Source organism: Seriola dumerili, unplaced genomic scaffold (assembly GCF_002260705.1).
Source record: "Seriola dumerili isolate Sdu_G_001 unplaced genomic scaffold, Sdu_1.0 BDQW01000478.1, whole genome shotgun sequence".
Taxonomy (NCBI): Eukaryota; Metazoa; Chordata; class Actinopteri; order Carangiformes; family Carangidae; genus Seriola; species Seriola dumerili.
The window spans coordinates 5919692-5938252 of record NW_019174733.1 but is presented as its reverse complement, the minus strand read 5'-3'; the positions used below and the strand labels follow the sequence as shown (position 1 = coordinate 5938252).

Sequence of the window (18561 nt, the reverse complement as noted above, 5' to 3'; positions counted from 1 at the left end):
AAAACTGTAAGCCTGACAATGCATTTATTGGGGAACTGGCTTGAATTCATCTCAAGAGCTTTTGGTCAAAGGTTTTGAAAAATTGTGACTGGGAATCAACACACATAACTGCTTCGTTAATTGAAAAATACTTTTTGTGTACTATGGAGTCAAGGTTTTACTGCTCTGAAGAGGAGAGGAGAGGCAGGCAGGTTAGGAAAACCATATTGTATTACCCCATATAGTGGCAATACACACACTGAGACACATAAACTCTAAGCAGAGGAGGGAACTAAACTTCAGGCGTGTAGTGGAGCCACTCAACCTTTTAATTTTAATGGCTGAAGTGTTTTTCTCGCTCTCTGTCAGCTTTTTCTCCTTTCTGTTTTCTTGGCTGCTGTGAGCAGGGCTGGGGCCAAGGCTGCCAGGCAGACACTCAGACAGAGCCATCTACCTCTCTACCTCTGTGGCATCAGCACCCCCTTCCCTCCCTCCCTCCTTCCCTCCCTGCCTCTGCTTCCTGCACTTCTTTACAGCTTTATGTCTGTGTGAGCTCGTCCCTGTCCCTCTCTTTAATTACCCAACATCGTGAGCCACTCTTCTCCTCCTGGATGAAAAAAAGAAAAAACTGTGGAAACATGAGAGATGGGGGACGGCTTAAAAAAAAAAAAAAAGTTTTCCCTCAAATATCTGATCACTCTCATCCATGCCCCCCAACCAGCCTCCCTTCTCTGTTTCTGTTTACCTTGAGGTCCCGGTACACAATCTTGGCTGAATGCAGGTAGTCGAGAGCGGAGACGATCTCGGCGCCATAGAAGCGCGTGCGTTCTTCTGAGAACACCCGCTCTCTGGACAAATGGAAAAACAGCTGCGGGAGAAGGAGGGAGGAAAAGAGAGGAAGAGTGGGTTAGAGGAAGAGAGAGGGAGACAGAGAGAGGGGGGAGAGACAGCAGGGACGGCACAGCAATAATTACTGATTTATTGGAGGAAATTAGCACAACACAAACTGGCTGCCCGCACCATATTGAGATGATAGATAGTGGAGGGGAGGGTGAGCTGGAGTGAGTGTGTGAGGGGTGCGTGTGGAGAGGGGTTGGGTGGGGGTGGGGGGTGTCTCGGAGGAGGGCGGGTGGAGGCACTCGGCAGCTGGCGCCTCATCTAGCAGCCCCCTCACCACACACACACACACACACACACACACACACACACACACAGTCACATCCCTCTTCCATGTTACCCTCTGGGCTAGGTTGGCACAGTGCTGGCGTGGAGTTTGGCGACGGGGGCCAAATCAAGGGTTTAATCAATACACCAGTCTAGTTAAAGACAGGCCGACCGCCGCTGGCACTGCCGCCAACAACCCCACCCCACCTCCCATCCCAACTGCCTCCAGTGCATCACTCATTAGTGGCCTAACTGGCCTTGCCCCTTGAGCCGCCGTCTTCATTTACTCCATTCTCATATCCATCCCTCTGTTTTTGGCAAGAGGCTCTTTTTCCTACTTTAAAGAGTCCACAACTCGTTTTTTTTCCCAGGTGCCTTGACCTCCCGTCTCTCCTCTGTCTTGCTTTTTTTAATCGCTCGCCTCACATTCCTTTCGAATATCTCTCCCTAGCCGTCAGTTGTCAAGTTGTCACTGTCACACTGCTACACATGTGGCACCAAAATGACACCAGCCTGCTGTGCCGCACCAGTCAAGTCGTACAAATTACCCATGAGGCCAAGGGGCACACATCTCCCCATTAATTGTTCAGGGAGGTTTGCATATGGCCGCTGGAGTGATGCTCGCAGACCACCTTGCTCAAATGGTGTGTGTGTGTCGTGTGAGTGTGAGAGTGTGTGTGTGTGTGTGTGCGTGTGTGTGTGTGTGTGTGTGGGGGTGTGTGTGTGTGCATACGTGTGTGTGGAGTGATGCAGTGAGAGGGGGGTAACACGACAGGTGGGCCTTCATCAGTGTACTGGCAGCTGTGACTGTGGCAGGTTTGTAATGGGTTGTGTGTGTCCAGGTTTGTGTGGTATGTGTGGTCACAATTCGTCCGTTGAGGTAAAAATTTGCGGTGTGTGTTTGTCTAAGTATGTGTGTGTGTGCTGGTGTTTTCTGTGTGTGTGTGTTTGTTCAGGCCTGGCGCTGGCTGAACTGCCTAAATAACTGGGAGGGGAGCAGGTGACAGTTACACTGAGGGAATGAACCAAGATTGCAAAAACGGCCCGATTAAATATCTGAGAAATGGAAAAGTGGGGGAATCCAAACTCATTTCGTCTCCGACTGTCATTCTGGCTATATCTGCCCCATAGGTGTGTTCATAAATAGACACAAGCAGGAGAGATGAGAAGGCAAGCGAGAGGCCAGTTGGTTGGCAAATTAACTGTGTTAGAAAGCAATCAAACAGTGAAACTTTAGTCACTTCTTGAGTGTTTGCACGTCTAAACATTCCTTTGCTGCATACACCAATTATACTATATTGCCCCATGTAAAAATTGTGCATTCGTCTGTTAGAGACATTTATAAACCCAGACAAATGTTTAGGTGATCATCTTTGGAATAACATTTAAAACGACTCATTTACACTTTGAATACAGTTAGTTTGGTTTAAATCTGGCATCTGCAGTACTGGAAAATGATACACTCATAATAACCCTGATATATAATCATTAAGATTAGAAGATTAGAAGATTAATATTTACTCATCCAAATTAAGACAAAAAAGCCATGAAATACATCTTTTTAAATACTGTGAATATGTAGCCATGGCCAATTCTCTGCCATCTGAGTTTAAATACAGCCTTGAGCTCACAGCAGAATAGGTGGAGTGCATGTCAGTTAGTGTGGTGGAGTTGTGGTTTAACTGGCTGTTTAAAGCAGTAGCACAAAGACGGGTAACCACATACAGCATAAAGTGTGTGCATGTGCGTGTGTGCGTGCGTGTGTGTCTTACCTCTCCTCCATTCACATATTCCATGACGAAACAGAGGCGGTCTTTAGTCTGGAATGAATACTTCAATGACTGGAATGAAAACCACACACACAAACATGCAATGAGCACACTCATAAAACACATAAACACTATTTAACACTGAACTGATTCTTGTGTGTGTCACAAACACAACACCACTTAGTGGACAATTTCATCCACTGGTAATATCAGTGCTGCATCTGCTTTATTCGTAACACTGCCCACTATTTATTGAGTCTATCCTTTTTTTTGTCGAATTGTATGAAACGTATTAAATCTTATGGTGTATAATGAGCTCAAATTATCAAACTGTACAAGTAGCATACAAGTGATCAAGCACTAACTACCATGATGCATTTACTGACACAATAGCTTCTCATTTATTTCTCTAACAGCACAGACATAACCAGTCTTACAGTTGAATAGCATCAAATATTGTTTTTTCTGATTTTGCCAAGTAACACATTATGTACTTGTCTTTCACATGCACTCCCTATAGAGTGAACCGTGAAGTGACGGAGTGAACGATTTCATACCCAGCAAGAAGTCTGGTCCCACTCTAGCTAAAACAGCAGGAGCAACAAAACGTGATCGTTCATAGCTTCAAACAGTTTATGTCTGCATTTGCTTATTCAAAGCAAATATCTGAGTGTGTGAAGTAGGTGTGTGCGTGTGCGTGTGTGTGTGTGTGTGTGTGTGTGTGTGTGTGTGTGTGTGTGTGTTTTCTTTCAAGGGAGAAAGCTACTAGACAAAAGAACAGTTGGTCTGAGTCTCTTTGTGGCTGCAGGTGTGACAGGGGTAAACTCAGATGTGAACTGTAATTGCTCTCACAGGGTGTATGTGTGTGTGTGTGTGTGTGTGTGAACATTCATACATATATGTGTGTGTGTGTGTGTTTCCAAGGAGCGTGGCAAAAATGAGGAGCTGCTAACGTGTGTATGTGTACATCAAAGACGGAGTGTAAAGCTAACAGATGCAGCCATTGTACAACAATTTGCCGTCTAACTCATAATTAGCCACGAGAGATACAGATATGTATAAGATCAGTATGTCGCCTGTGTGTGTGAGCACATGTTACATACACTCTTAAAGATGTTCGTACATTTAAATATGTACGTATGTCTAAATCATACTAGTTGTTTTCGTGTATTTGATGTACTTACAGTGAGAAAGGGGTGTCTGGTGTTTTTCAGTACTCTGCTCTCTGTGAGTGTGTGTGCCACTTCATCCTGTGCAGACACAATAAGGTAAAAGCATTTTCAATCAAACAGCTGAACAAGAAGGCAGCTGAAGAGCACTCTGAGCGATACAAACAACAGATACTGACATCTGAAACTGTACGTATAATCAATAGATGGACAGTTTCCTGCAAGACTGACCTTGGCAATGATGACTTCTTTTTTAAGGATTTTCATGGCATAATATTTCCCGCTGGCCTTTTCTCGGACAAGAATCACTTTGCCAAAGGTTCCCTTTCCCAGCAGCTTCAGGTAGTCGAAGTCACTCATTGTCTAGAGGGAGAGAAACATAGGAAACCAACATCAGCAATTAATCTATGTTTCTAGGTGAATAGTTGTTATGTTATGGCATTTAGAAGTTTTGATGTCCCACTAGCAGTGCAGGGCTGTGCATCATAAGGCAAGTTTTAATTTATCGTCAGGACAATACCTGAGTATGAGTATAAATACTTTTTTTTTGCTTTGAGGAAAACAATCCTGTTTTTCTTAAAGCCCTTTTTTCATTTAACAAAAGAAGCCAAACTTGTCAAATATTAAATGTTTTGTAAACACAAGCAACTTTGCCTAAATATCATATAACTATGTGATCAAGTGACTATGTGATTACTCATCTGACCAGACACAACCTTCTGTACTTGATAGATTTTGATACATAGTGCTATGGACAAAAAAAATATTAGCAGCAGAGCTTAAACCTGGCAATCTTTGTGTAGTCTATTACAGTTTATATCATTCATATATTGTATTGACAGCTACTGACCAGAATGCCAGGAAGTGTAGTAGGGATGTTAATGGTCCCTGTTGGATGATGCCAAACAATCTTAGTGGTGACCTTCTGATATTTCAGGTTGTGCAACTAGTAAAACCTCCCCTTGACCAACCCTTCTGGCTATGACATACATTGAAAAATGGATTTTTACTGAGCCACTAACATTTCGGACATTTTTGTACTTTTGCAAAATTACATCGTACAAAACCTTTTCAGTGTGGGGTGTAATGAATCATGAAGCCTGCAGGGGGTGCGACCTGTACTCCAGACTGTTTAGTTAACTTTATATGTCTAGTATAAATTTTGCCCACATGTAGCCTTTGCTTTGATACCAACTACATTTACAAAAGTTGTTTTGCATGACTGCTTTTACTTGCCGGATGGCTGTAATTTGAGAAAACCAATTTACACCCTTGTTGTTACAGGAGCTATTTCATTAGTTGACACAAACCTGTGAGTGAGAGGACAATTTTTAAAATTGCAAGCAGTCAAAGGCAATAACCCATTACATGACAATGAGCAGCAGCAGTACAGCTGGAATAATTTCTGTATTTTCAGAGTGAGTATGTGTTTGTATGTCTGTGTGTGTGCGCATCTGCTGTCGTTAGTTACCTTGCGTTTGTGGTGTGTGGTGGAGATGTCCATCTCCTCTTCAACCATGTTGTCAATATTGGAAGTAGGGCTGCACTGGATCCTCTCCTCCTCTTGTCTTTGCAGCTTGTCAGCCACCATCTGGATGGCCTCTGTCCACTCATCTCTGGGTTTAGAACATACAACAAGATAAAGTTTATAGAAAAACTCAAGTCAAATTAACTCAGCTTTATTTACATAGCACTTTACACACAACACAGTTTTCCTCTGTGTGCTCTAAAGCACACAGAGGAAAAGAAAACAAAAGAAAGGAGACAAATAGAACATCAGAAAGAAAAGAAAGGTAAGAATAAGAACTCTGTAAAGAGAATAAAAACTCAATTAACAGAATGATGATAATGATAAACTTGATTTTACAACCACTAATATAAATAATTTACATTTCATGAAACGTTTGAAAGGTCATTTTTTAGAGGTGCAACAATTTGTCATTTGACAGAAGGTTAATTGGTAACTATTTGGATAATCAATCAATCATTTAGTAATTTTTCAAGTACAAAACAGCAATTCCAGCTTTTTCAAATGTGAGGATTTGATTCTTTATCCACCTATTTTAATATTTTTTTGGTCATAAATGAAAATTGACTGAATATTGTTGGACTCTCGACTGGTGGCCAAATAAAACAAGCAATATGAATGTCACCTTGGGCTCAGATAATTTGTTACAGGCTTTTTACGCTATTTTCTGATATGTCATTGACAAAATGGTTAATCAAGAAAAATTTATTTAATTAATTTAATTAATTTGATTAATTGATAAAGAAGGTTATTGTTATCTGCAGCCCTGATACAGTGATACAGTCTCCACAGAAACTGCACTATCATTTGCAGCTTAGAGGCACTGGTATCAAAGGGCTATCATATTAGATAACATGATATTGTTGTACAAGTGTTCTTGTTATTGTACCCCTGTGTCTCGTCTAGCTTTGGCTTGACTTGAAATGCTTAACTGATCAAACAGCATAATACATACATACAATATAACATAATTTAAAACCAGCCCTGGTGACAATACATTACACAGGTGTAAAATGTAAAATTGGTCAAAGATTCTCCAATAGGATGGCTAGTGCACTTATTTAACCAGGTTTGTAAAGGCGCTAAAGTGTTTTCAATTAACATAAACACCTATTTGTTCAGCAGAGAGGAAACATGGTCAACTAGAGAATCAACCAAATGAGCAATGATCATGGAGCAGAACTAATGCCTACCAGTCTGTGCATGTGTGAGAGTGTGAGAGTGTGTGTGTGTGTGTGTGTGTGTATGTGTGAGAGGGTGAGTGAGTGTGTGCACAAACGCACACCCGTGCATTAGAGGGAACAATGCATTGTTGTTTGCTGACATTGTTCCTCCCCATTGACTTCCCATTAGCAGTGTTGTTCAACATCTGTTGAGAGGAAGTATGTGAGTTTGATTTTGCGTGTGTGTGTGATCATCATCTGTAGCAGAAGGCCAGCCATGCATCAGAATGTGTAGACACGTTAACTGTATTTAACGATGATGAATATAATGGTTTATTCACAGGGCCAAGTTTCCCTCTGCTCTGATAAACAGAGAGAAGAGAAGAGAAGAGAAGAGAAGAGAAGAGAAGAGAAGAGCAGAGAAGAGAAGAGAAGAGAAGAGAAGAGCAGAGAAGGGCAGAGAAGAAAAGAGAAGAGAAGAGAAAAAAAAGAGAAGAGAAGAGAAGAAAAGAGCAGAAAAGAGCAGAAAAGAGCAGAAAAGAGCAGAGAAGAGAAGAGAAGAGAAGAGAAGAGAAGAGATGACTTTATTTTTATCAGTGTCCTGAAATTGTAAATCTGGTTTATTTTGTTTCATTTTGTATGAAGAGAATGTCGTTTATCTAATAATATTTCTGATTTTAAACATAAATTGAAAATGCTGAGAAAGTGGTTAACTAATGACTGAACTGGGTTCAGAAAGAAGTCTCCTTTGAATCTTCTCTCAAACAGTTTTAATCCTGTGCCACATGCAGTGGTACACGTTTGCAGAAAACACTAAAGATCCCGAACTGAGGTGAACCAAAGATGATATTCAAATATTCAGAAATCCTCTGGACTCCAGAGAAGCAAGTCAGGATTTACGAGAGTGCACTTTCAAACACACTTACCTAGTGTAAGCTGCGAAAAGATCATAATAATGAAACCTGTTTGACTCCCAAACGATCACCCCAGTGTCTTCTGTTTTGTTTTGAGTTACATGCCCATATGTTTCCTTGAAGGATCTGGAAGAACATCCATGTGAACCTAAACAAAGCAGTGTGTTTTTAAGATCTGAATCCCTTTCTACCGCAAAGACTTCTGAGCATACCCTACACACTGCAAAACAAGGGCAAACTCAAGTTACACTCCATCTACAACAATGGAGCACTCAATTTGTGGCACCCATGATGTGTGTGTGTGTGCGTGTCTAGCTACATGAAAAGCAATGGGAACTCTCTCAAGGTCAGGCAGCAGATAAATGCTCTCTCTCTTGGTTAAAGTGTTTTTTGTATAATGAGTTTTTTTTGCTAATGAGAGATAATGGGCCTGCCTACAATCGGGCACCAAGCCAACATGTGCCACCCCCTCTGCTCACGGCTGGGGCTGTGGTAGCTGGAGCCCTGCCAGCACTGGTACAGTACAACAGATACAGTAAGACACACACACACACACACACACACACACACACACACACACACACACAAACACACACACACACACAGAAGCACAGATAGCCAGTTGTGAAACACGTGCGCGCACACACACGCACACATACTTTTTTCCAACCCACTTAAACTTCAATGATGCGTGCGCACACACACACACACACACACACACACACACACACACACACACACACACACACACACACTTCTACAACAAAACATGCACACATCTGGAGCTTACAGTCATCCTCTTATAGACTTGCATTTTGTATATGTGTGACTTTGTAAAATAATCGATAGAAAAGGATTTGCTTTATGCCGACTCTGAAATGTTTATTTGATTATCTAGTGGCAAAACTATTAGAAAGCAACATATAACACAAACAAACTTGGACAGACAGCTGCAAAACACACTTACACACACACACACATAAAAAAACACACACACACAAACTCAAAGGATGCACAGAAGCATCTGTGGTCTTCTGGGCAAAGCTGTTCATTTTCTGGAGATAAACACCTCAGCTCCTCAGAAGGAACTGAGCAGCTGGAGAATTTATGCCGACGCTACTTGAAAGGTCTCCTTTCCACTCTGTCTCTCTCACCCTCTTTCCTTCAGACACACACACACACACAAAAACCCACAAACTGTGCAAACCTCCTCATACATACCTCTGCCCTTGATGATACCTTTACCCATATGATACATATACAGTAAATATATTTTAATCTATGTCTAGTCTTATGTCATTGTCATTTAAAAGCTTTTCATGTGTATTTCTTTTACTCAAGCAGAAATTCTACTTTATCTTTTGGGATTTTTATGTATAAAGTTTTTAAGTTGAAATGAAACACAATTTAATTTAACAATCCCAGCCATTGTATGATTTCAAGTATTTAAGTGTATAAAATCTGACTTTTGAAGCAATTTGGTGTTTTAACTGGCAGGTTTTAACGAGATTAAATGTCTTTTTTTATCTAAACTGCTGCTTTGAGAGAAATGTCAGATAAACTGCAGCAATAAAGGCAGAGCGCATTCAATTATTATACTATTTGTATTTAGTATCTTAGCTCTAAGACAGCTCATAAAAAGTTTATTTCCCACTTCCAGCTTTAAGAAAGCTCTGGCTGAATGTTATTATTAGCATCTACATTTGAATCAAGCCAGACTCAGCCTAATAGATATGATTAGAGCTCTCACAGGAAAAACACTGCTTGACATCCTCATTGTTCACTGGCCAACAATGACTGGAGGAAGACACGCTAAGAACTGAGCAGTTCTTTAGGGGACTGACCTCTCATCAGGCGAGTCCACGTGGAAGGTTCTCTCGATGACTGTGGTCCATTGAAGGCAGCGTATGATGAAGGTGTTTGGCTTCGGCCTCTCCGTCTTCATCAGCTGACATTCTGAAACAGTCAGCCAGAGGGACAGTGCTGTCTTTTCAGTAAAAATTAAATTGTCTGAAAAGCACAAAGTTCAATATGAAAAAAAAAAGAAAAACAGGGGTAAGAGTTTTTAATTGTACTTGCTGAGTTGTTCTGAGTTAGTTTGGTCCTGCCCCTGCTAGGACAAACTGCTTGATGACCCAAGATTAAACCTTTAAGTAGTTCCTGTGTGTGTCTGTGTGAGCAGGGTTCATCAGTTCATCAGTGTCTTTTTTCTGGGGTTGGTGGTTTTACCTTTTTTTTTTATCTTCTTTACTTTTTTATTGTTTCACTTTCTTGTATTTTTCATTCATTATATTCGTCATATGTTACTTGTTGTACATTTTAATGTAAAGCATGCAAAGTTTAATTGGAACAAAACGTTCCGTGTAAATAAAAAATGTCTCATCTTGCTTTGCCTGAAAACATGACTCACAGGTGTAAATAAAATTATTGATGACTGAATTCCATTTAGCTTTGTCAGTTTCAGGGTCCTGACATTGTGCATGCCGGCTTGCTGTCACACTATTATGGTTTACTGGGAAACTTGAATAGATCGGAGACGCTGTCATTGTTATTAGCAACACCTGTGCTTTCCCTGCCATGACAAGTCAAAATGTCAGCTGTGAAAATAGCTTTAGGCAAATAATGTAGGCCTACTCATTACTAACATTAGAATATATTTAGATAAGACATTTATACTGAAAAACAAGTTTCTCTTTAAAATGTGCAGTTTTTTATTTCATTGGCAATAACTTCAGCAACTGATAACTCAAAGAAAGGTGCCAAGGGATATTATGTGTTGCAAAGCATACACATCTGGCGAATATCCGAAGAGACACATTTCTGTGAAAATGGGCAATACAGTAGGCCATTATTACACAAATGCATAATGCAGTACACAAACAGAGAAACGTACACACACATAGCCAGATGGGGCTATGAGTTTGCCCTGGGAAGGAATGCATCTTCATTGTCCCTCAGCAGTCTCTGTGGTTACTGGGGACAAGAGCTGGTGTAAAAAAAGCATAATGATCCATCTTCTGTCCTTTCATCTTCCCCCACTTTTTCTTTGCTCTACATATATCACCCTCCATTTCACCCTCTCCTGTTTTCTCCTCCCCTCTGCTCTCCTTTTGTCTCCTGTCACTCTCTACTCACCTTCTCTCCTGCCCTCATCTCTCCCTCCCCTCACTTCCTTTCCTCCCTCCTCCTCTTCTGTCCTCTCACCTCCCGTCCTTAGCTACCCCTTCTTCCAATTACTTCCTGTTTAAGTGTGGCACAGCACAGCACGTCATGGCTCAGCCTAAATATAGACAGGAAGGTTAATGACAACACCACTCAGGTCGTACACACAGCAGAGTTTCAATGTAAAGTCAAACACAGACACACACACACACATACACAAAGAAGTTACTACCTGACTCGGGGAAAAAGGCCTGCTGTGCTGCCAGAAAACAAGGTCATGCTATGGTTGATGCCAAAAAACACTCACACCCATGCATGGACAGACACGCACGCACGCATGCACACACGCACGCACGCACGCATGCACACACACACATACACACACATAAAAGTGATATTGAAGTTTGAATGTTAGCTGAAATTGGGTTGTTTGCCACAGCAGGCAATTCTGAAATCTTTGTAGCAGTTTAGTGGGTGTATGTGTGTGTGTGTGTTTGTGTGTGTGTGTGTGTGTGTGTGTGTGTGTGTGTGTGTGTGTGTGTGTGCGTGTGCGCACATGTGAGTGTGTGTGTGAGCGACAGGCTTGTATGTATGAGTCCCTCTGCAGGGAACAGGCCTGTACCATCTCTGTTCCATCTGACCACTTCTGTTGTTCACACACACATAAACACACACACACAGGATCACACAAATAAACAAACACACACACACACACACACACACACGCCACCTGGCCTCCCAGCTTTGGGCAACAGATGTGGCAGTGCCAGTGCTGTGCCAAGCAGCCGGGGCCGGATGTATGGCCTGGCTTGTCCTCCTCACAAACTCTTTTCCTCTCCTCCATTTCCTCGTTCTCCAATCCTGTCTTCGTCTCCTCCTCCCTGTCTGTTCAGCACTGACTATCCTCCTCTCCTCTTCTCCTCCCTCATCCTCCCATCCTCTCCCCCATATTTCCTCCACAAAAACCTCACCCTCCATCCCTCTCTCCAGTTCTCATCCGTTGTTCTCCACCCTAATCATCCTTCCATCTCTGTCCTCTCTCTCCCTACACCCGTCTCCAATTTTCTCTTCCTCTGCCCCCTCCGATCGATTCCCATCGCTCATTCCCCATACTTGTCCTCCCTTCCGGACTCCTATCTTTCTGTCTCCTCCTCCGCCTTTCGATGTACCATTCTTTATCATTTTCTCTGAGGTATCAGCTTGTACTCTACCATTCGTCATCATTTTCCTTTCTTTTTTCTACCTCTCCTCAGCCTCTCCTGTTGTTCCGTCCATCACTAATCTTCACTGCACTGTTCTTTCAAAGCCATTTAACTAAAAAACCTGACAAGATTTAACTGACTAAACCTATTCAGTTTCATTTGTATGTTAATTTCCTGTGCAGTATTACAGTGTTGAAAATGAATATATGCAAGTAAATACAGTGGCATTTGCATTAGGCCTTGTGCCAAGAGGTGAAACGCCAACTTAGTACTTATCAGATTATGCTCAGTAGCCTGTGATCGATGTATGGACATGAGACAAAACTGCACCGAGTAAACAATTGCACCAACAAGGATCTACTTACTAAGAGACATATGCTATATGATATACTACATATACAGTGTTTTAATCTTTTTATCCAGCACAGTCATGATGCCGATCTACAAACTACAAACTTGGCCTATTTTTGTTTTCATTTTCTAGAAAACCAAATAACTAGATAATCCTGTTTACATTTAAGCTCAACTCAAAAAAGGTCATACATGCCTTTACCTTATTTCAACTTGATTATTGCAATTCTTCTGGTGTAACCGTAACAAATCAAAAGTCTCCTGCCTACAGATAAATGCAGTCGTTAGGCTTCTAACTACTGTAATGTTAAGTGACAAAGTCACATTATATCTAGTCTTTTATTGATCATATTTACAGTAAAACTATTTTTCATTTCTTACCCTGCCCTGGCCTTCTCTTTTTGAGCCTCATTTGATGTTATCTGCTGTAATGTATTTTCAAACTTTTTTTTTGTTTGTATTAAATGAATTTGCTAAAGAAAATAATTATCTGACTGATATGTGCACCCAATGCAAGAGGAGACAGTGTCACATGCTGTTCGCGTAATCTTAACTAAATCCACTTTTGTGTGATGTAAGAAACAAAACCTGAACTTCTTGAAACAGAAACACATTAATTTCAGAATCAAAATAGCAAAGATTTCAACAGTGATGTACTGGCTTGATCAGCCTTATGTCATGTTATAGACAGACAAGTCAAAATGAAACTCGGAAAGTTTGGCGTCTTAAAAAGCAACCAGTTATGGCCATCCAAAAACCACAGTGAGGACTGTACATTTGTAGTAAGCACTGTCTTCTGTCAGATTATGGGATACAGATTCAGGGTGACCACCATTTTTTAATCCAAAGTCAAACCACTGGAAAGCTATCGCAAAGTTTTACAGCCAATCTGCATTTACTGTATGAACAATGAGAGGTGGTGGCAATGAGACTGTGAGACATTAAAATTCATCTTGTTAACTCATTAGTTGGTTAATTACACATGTCAACGACGCCGTGGAGCTTGTTAACCAGGTGCAGACAGATGATATACTGATAAATGGTTAATTAGAGCCCTCAGTGAATTCTGTAACGCATATCAATGCTGTGAAGACTGATGACTGACAAGATGTTTGGACACGCCATGAGTGAAACTGATGCAATAACTGTTGCACCATTTCATTGTGTCGCTGTGTGATGAAATCACAAGAACATTTCAGCAACATCTCACAGCAATTTACAAGACAGATGTATTTTGCATTGACATTTAAGAAATATAAAAATATAATCAGTTAGATGATACAGGTTATCGTATGTCTTTTAACTGGAAAAGATGGGTGCAATTGCCTGCTGAAGTGCCCTACAGCAAGACACTGATTCCCTACCACCTACAGTTGCTCTGCTCTGAACTGAGATGTTCAGTACAGAGGTTAATAACAGCAGGTCTCACATCATCATCATCATTAAACTGTTTCCAAACACCTCCATTTTTGTGCAAAAGCCTAATAAGAATGTATCCAAAATAAAAAGGTTACTGTTCTTCAACCCTTCTGATTGCAGTCATAACCACAAGCTTTTGGTATAAGAGAGGGAATATGAGGCCTGTAGTAGTATCTTTCATGTGGAAAACACTTTGGAGCCATAGCCTAAAACCAATCCTGTATCAACAGCTGTTGCAGGGATATGGGGAAAGTAAAATATATTGCACAGATAGAATCAGGAGACGCAAAGCTTCTGGAACAGACCAAAATACACCTGAAGTAGTTGTACCTGTGCCAAAGTGTCCCACAGGTGGGCCACTGTGTTTTAAAAGGTTAATTATGAGCCTACAAAGAATTAGGAAGAAGATGCAGGTGCTTGGACACGTTGCAAAAAAGCAAATTAGTGCATCAGGAATAGAAAAGCTGCATCTTTCTGATAGGAATCTGTAAGCATGGGATGGCTGAATGCAGTGACACAGTGACACATGACACAGTGACGTTTTCATATATATATATATATATATATATATATACATATATAGTAGGTAACGTACTTGCTACAGAAAAGTTATTTAGGGGGTAGGGCAGGTCTGCATCCTGAGGTTTCTCTTTGTAGCCGATGAAAGAGCCGTCTGTCTTCAACAGGAAGTAACGCGGTCGCCAGTTCTTTATGTATTCACCTGAAGAGAGAGATGGATACAAAGAGAAGGTAGAAAATTTAAGTCAGATCAATTAAATACTTGATGCAAATACAACTGAATTCAGATCATGAGGGCAACAGTGATGATGATGCTGAAGGCTAATGATGATTATAATGACCATGATGATATACAGAAAGTATTTATAGCAATAGTGATTCTGGACACGATTTTAAATACAGATAGATAGGATGACAGATAAAAGTCTGTCAGCTCAACTCTTCATCTGTCAAAAGGATATCTCTCTCTCTCACACACACACACACACACACACACACACACACACACACACACACGCACACACACAGAGTATCTCTGGGACTCCCACAGCGCTTGCCAGATTCCGATCGGATTATCATGTAAAAATTGACAAAAACATGTTTACCAGCACAACACTCAAACTATCCATGCCAGAAACATCATCTGGCTGATACATGGGCAGGTGTCGAGGTGATGACCCTTCTACCAAACACACACACAAGCACACTGAACACACATGTGCCCACATATGAACTCACAATTTAAACGCACCCACATACACACAAACCACTGGTTGCCAGCAAAGGATGAAGAAGAGAAGAGGATGAGATAGGATGAGACGAGACGAGATGAGACGAGATGAAACAAGAAGAGGTAAAGTTACATGTAGAGAATAGCCCTTCTTAAACCACAGCAACAAATAACAACATCTGCTGAGCAGCTGGTCGCAGAGTATTACCCAACTGGCTGGCACAGACTGGCACTAAGGTGGCACCACAGCTTTATCAGATGACCTGCTGCAGGATTACATGAGTGTCAAACATTACCACACTGCCACAGAGGCGGATAACACTTACTGGAAACAGCATGGATACACACATGGATTATAGTACACAGTATGGATTCACACATAGCTAGACAAGTACAGAGAGTGCAAATGCAGGGATGAAACTGAGCGCACACATGTACGATTACACATATGACTGAAGTAATAACGGAACAAACAGCTCTGATGAAAGAAACTGACAATCTCAACCCTTTCCAAACTTGGGAGTTGTGTAAACATTTCACCTTCTCTTTTCAAACAACAGAAATAAAAACCACAGAAACCCTTCTTCTCAACCCCTATTAACTGACCAGCTGTTCCTTGACATGCACACTCATACATTTACACACCCTGTGAAGCCATACTAATAGATAAAAAGATGCATATGTGCATGCACACATAAACGCACTCGAAGATCGGTAACAGCTCTGATCACCTTTTTTAGGCTGATTCGCTGGGAGAGGAGAATAGGCAGTGTGTGTATGTGTGTGTGTTCTATTTGTGACATCCATTTAAAGCGGAAATGACAGCAGGCCGTGCTCGTTAACACATCGCAGAAAAACACCTGCTCCGCCGAAGAGACCGTGCGACTGCGGGCCCTGCCGGTACCTCTGGGTGCTGCTGGTGGTAGAGGTGCGTGTGTGTGCGTGTGTGTGCGTGTGTGTGTGAGTGTGTGTGAGGTGGTGGTGTTGGGGTGGGTTAGCGGCTGACTTGAAGCATCACACAGGGACAGAGAGACACTGAGAGACAATGATAGACAGATAAGATGAAGAAAATACTGTTGGGTGCCAGTGCGTCATCAGGATTACCAAATCACACCTCTCCTCTCCTCTCCCTGTCTCTATTTTTCTCTTTTTCACAAATCCACCCACTCTCCTGTTTCCTTCTCCTGTTCTTTCAGAAACAAAGCATATTCTTTGGATCACTTGCTACTGATAAACAGAGTGCAGAGGGGCTGAATGGGAGAGGTGGGAGGAGAGATGGAGAGAGGCATAAGGAAGAGGAAAGAAAAAAATTATAAAGAAAGGAAAGCAAAAAAGGGATGTGGGGAAGGAGGCTGCAAGCAAGCCAAAAGAAGACATCTCATTAATTCTGACCAAACCAAAATATTATTATTGTAAGTAAACTTAACGAGACTTGAGGTATTTTATATATTTATGTATTTATGTACTGCAAAAGAGATGCAACTTTTTCAAATCTACAAAACTACAAGGGATGGCCACTATAAAAACAAAAGCTACACAATATAATTAAAGGCACTAAAATAGCCCTGAAATAAATACTGAGTGTTATAATAATTTTTGTAGTGACTGTGTGAAAAAAATTATGACTCAACTTTAAAGGGTTGTACATATGTTTCTGTCACTGTGTTTGGCTCCTGTAGCTTTGTATCAGACAAAACTTATAAATGTGTGTGACCACTTTAGTTAAAAGAGAGAAACAGAAATTAAAACATTGCAGGTTTCAGCTCTGAATTCACAAACTAACAATGGAAGACTATGATCATATGGAAAATAGAAACTTCAAACTGGACAGGAGAAAGAGATGTATTGACTGACAAAATGGATGAGGATGAAGAGAAAGTTAAACTGATAAAACTATTATAAACTGGCAGTGATGACTGGTTTGCTGGTCCAAGTCCAGTCATTTCTCTGAGTCAGTTTCTAGATGAAGTGTCCAACCAATGGAAGCCTGTGGCTGGCCACTTCATCGCTCAGCTGTCCAGTGCAACTGAAAACATTTAAGCAATCCTTCTGGCCAGGCCTCGACAGCGTGTATGTGTGTGAGTGTGGATTGTGTGTGTTTGTGTGTACATGTCCACTGGGGGGCGGGGGAAGGGGCAGCCAGGGGTGGCACAGACGGAGAGAAGAGATGGACAGTTGTCCACACACGCCGTTCCAAACAGGCACAGGCACACGCACACACAAATGTGCACACACAAAACTAACACAATTCTGTTTCGACCGTTCCAATTCTCCGAATGATCCAATGGTGTTCTGTCAAGCTATCCCGTCTTGGCCCTGCCTGTAATGAGTCCAGCGAGCTCTCCCACTCTGGACAGCTTGTCTGGAGAGCCACATGTCTCTAGTTTGGACTGCTGGAGAAAACAGAACAGCCGGTCTCCTTCCCACACCATCTCTCTCGGACTCCTCACTACAGTTGCATTTAGTTTTCTGCACAACTTTACTTTTCCCTTAAGACCAATTAGTAAATACTACACTACACAGTGCTTAAGACAACAGGAGTCTCTTGTTTCTTGTTAGAATGATAGGATATCAGTAATACAGGAGAACGTGGGTGACTTGAAAGATCTAACGAACAGAGGATATTTAGGAAGATAAGATAAACTATTTTAGAGTGCGTTTAAATTCCAGGTTAAATTTGTTCAAAGCAAAGACAAAATAGAGACTTGCATCAGTAAAGTGCTCTCTTCCATCTAATTTGATGTCCTTATTGTATAATCATACTTTTCTAAAACCTTTCTGTTCTTTTTATTTTTATTGGTAGGGGAGTATTATATAATATCATACCTCTTATTCAAAAAGGTGTTGATAAACAACCACATCCAGTAGTATGATGAGGTAAAGGTGGCAAACTTTGCCTGAGTATCGACCCGTTATATCTTTTGTTTTCAGCTTTTTTGCTATGAGCCACAAACTAAGGATTAAAAACTAAACTAGACTTTTTAAGAGTTATTTTGGAATTTCTAGGAGAAATAAATCTTGTTGGCTCATCCTCCAGTTGCAGCTTGTGGATTTAGCAGTAAGAGGCAGAGATGAATCAGCTGTGACTGTGTCCGTTCCAAGCTTTCTGATTGGACAATTACAACAACGCACTGACTAACTGTCACTCAATTAGCAAACTGATTAACTATTCATTTCAGGACAGAGGGGGAAAGGGGAGAGAATGAGAGAGAAATGCAGAAAAAAAAAATTAGGAGACAGGTACAAATGGTAAGACTGAACTTCAGCCAGCAAGACAAAAATGAGTCACACAAACTTGTGCAAACTTAACAGTCTCTCTCTATCTCTCTGTCTAACACTCACTCCTTCAGGACACCTGCACACCTCTGCTCTCCTGCTTTGTCGAGGAAAAAACCTTGATGACAATTAAATAAATAACTCCATAACTATGTGAGCTCACCAGCCATTTGTTAATCAACCCAAACAGGGATTTAATTTAATGCTTTGGCCGAG

General features: G+C 41.2%; 1 protein-coding gene across 1 annotated transcript in view; it reads right to left on the bottom strand.

Annotated features, from left to right (window-relative positions):
- LOC111235389 (RAC-gamma serine/threonine-protein kinase) overlaps positions 1-18561 on the bottom strand; it is a 49858-nt gene that overhangs the window by 9592 nt on the left and 21705 nt on the right. Inside the window, exons 3-9 of the mRNA XM_022763844.1 lie at positions 14416-14541; positions 9531-9642; positions 5553-5697; positions 4313-4444; positions 4097-4162; positions 2916-2984; positions 725-847 (exon numbers count right to left, since the gene is read on the bottom strand). Coding sequence (XP_022619565.1) covers positions 725-847; positions 2916-2984; positions 4097-4162; positions 4313-4444; positions 5553-5697; positions 9531-9642; positions 14416-14541 — 773 coding nt within the window. The remainder of the gene's footprint in view (positions 1-724; positions 848-2915; positions 2985-4096; positions 4163-4312; positions 4445-5552; positions 5698-9530; positions 9643-14415; positions 14542-18561) is intronic.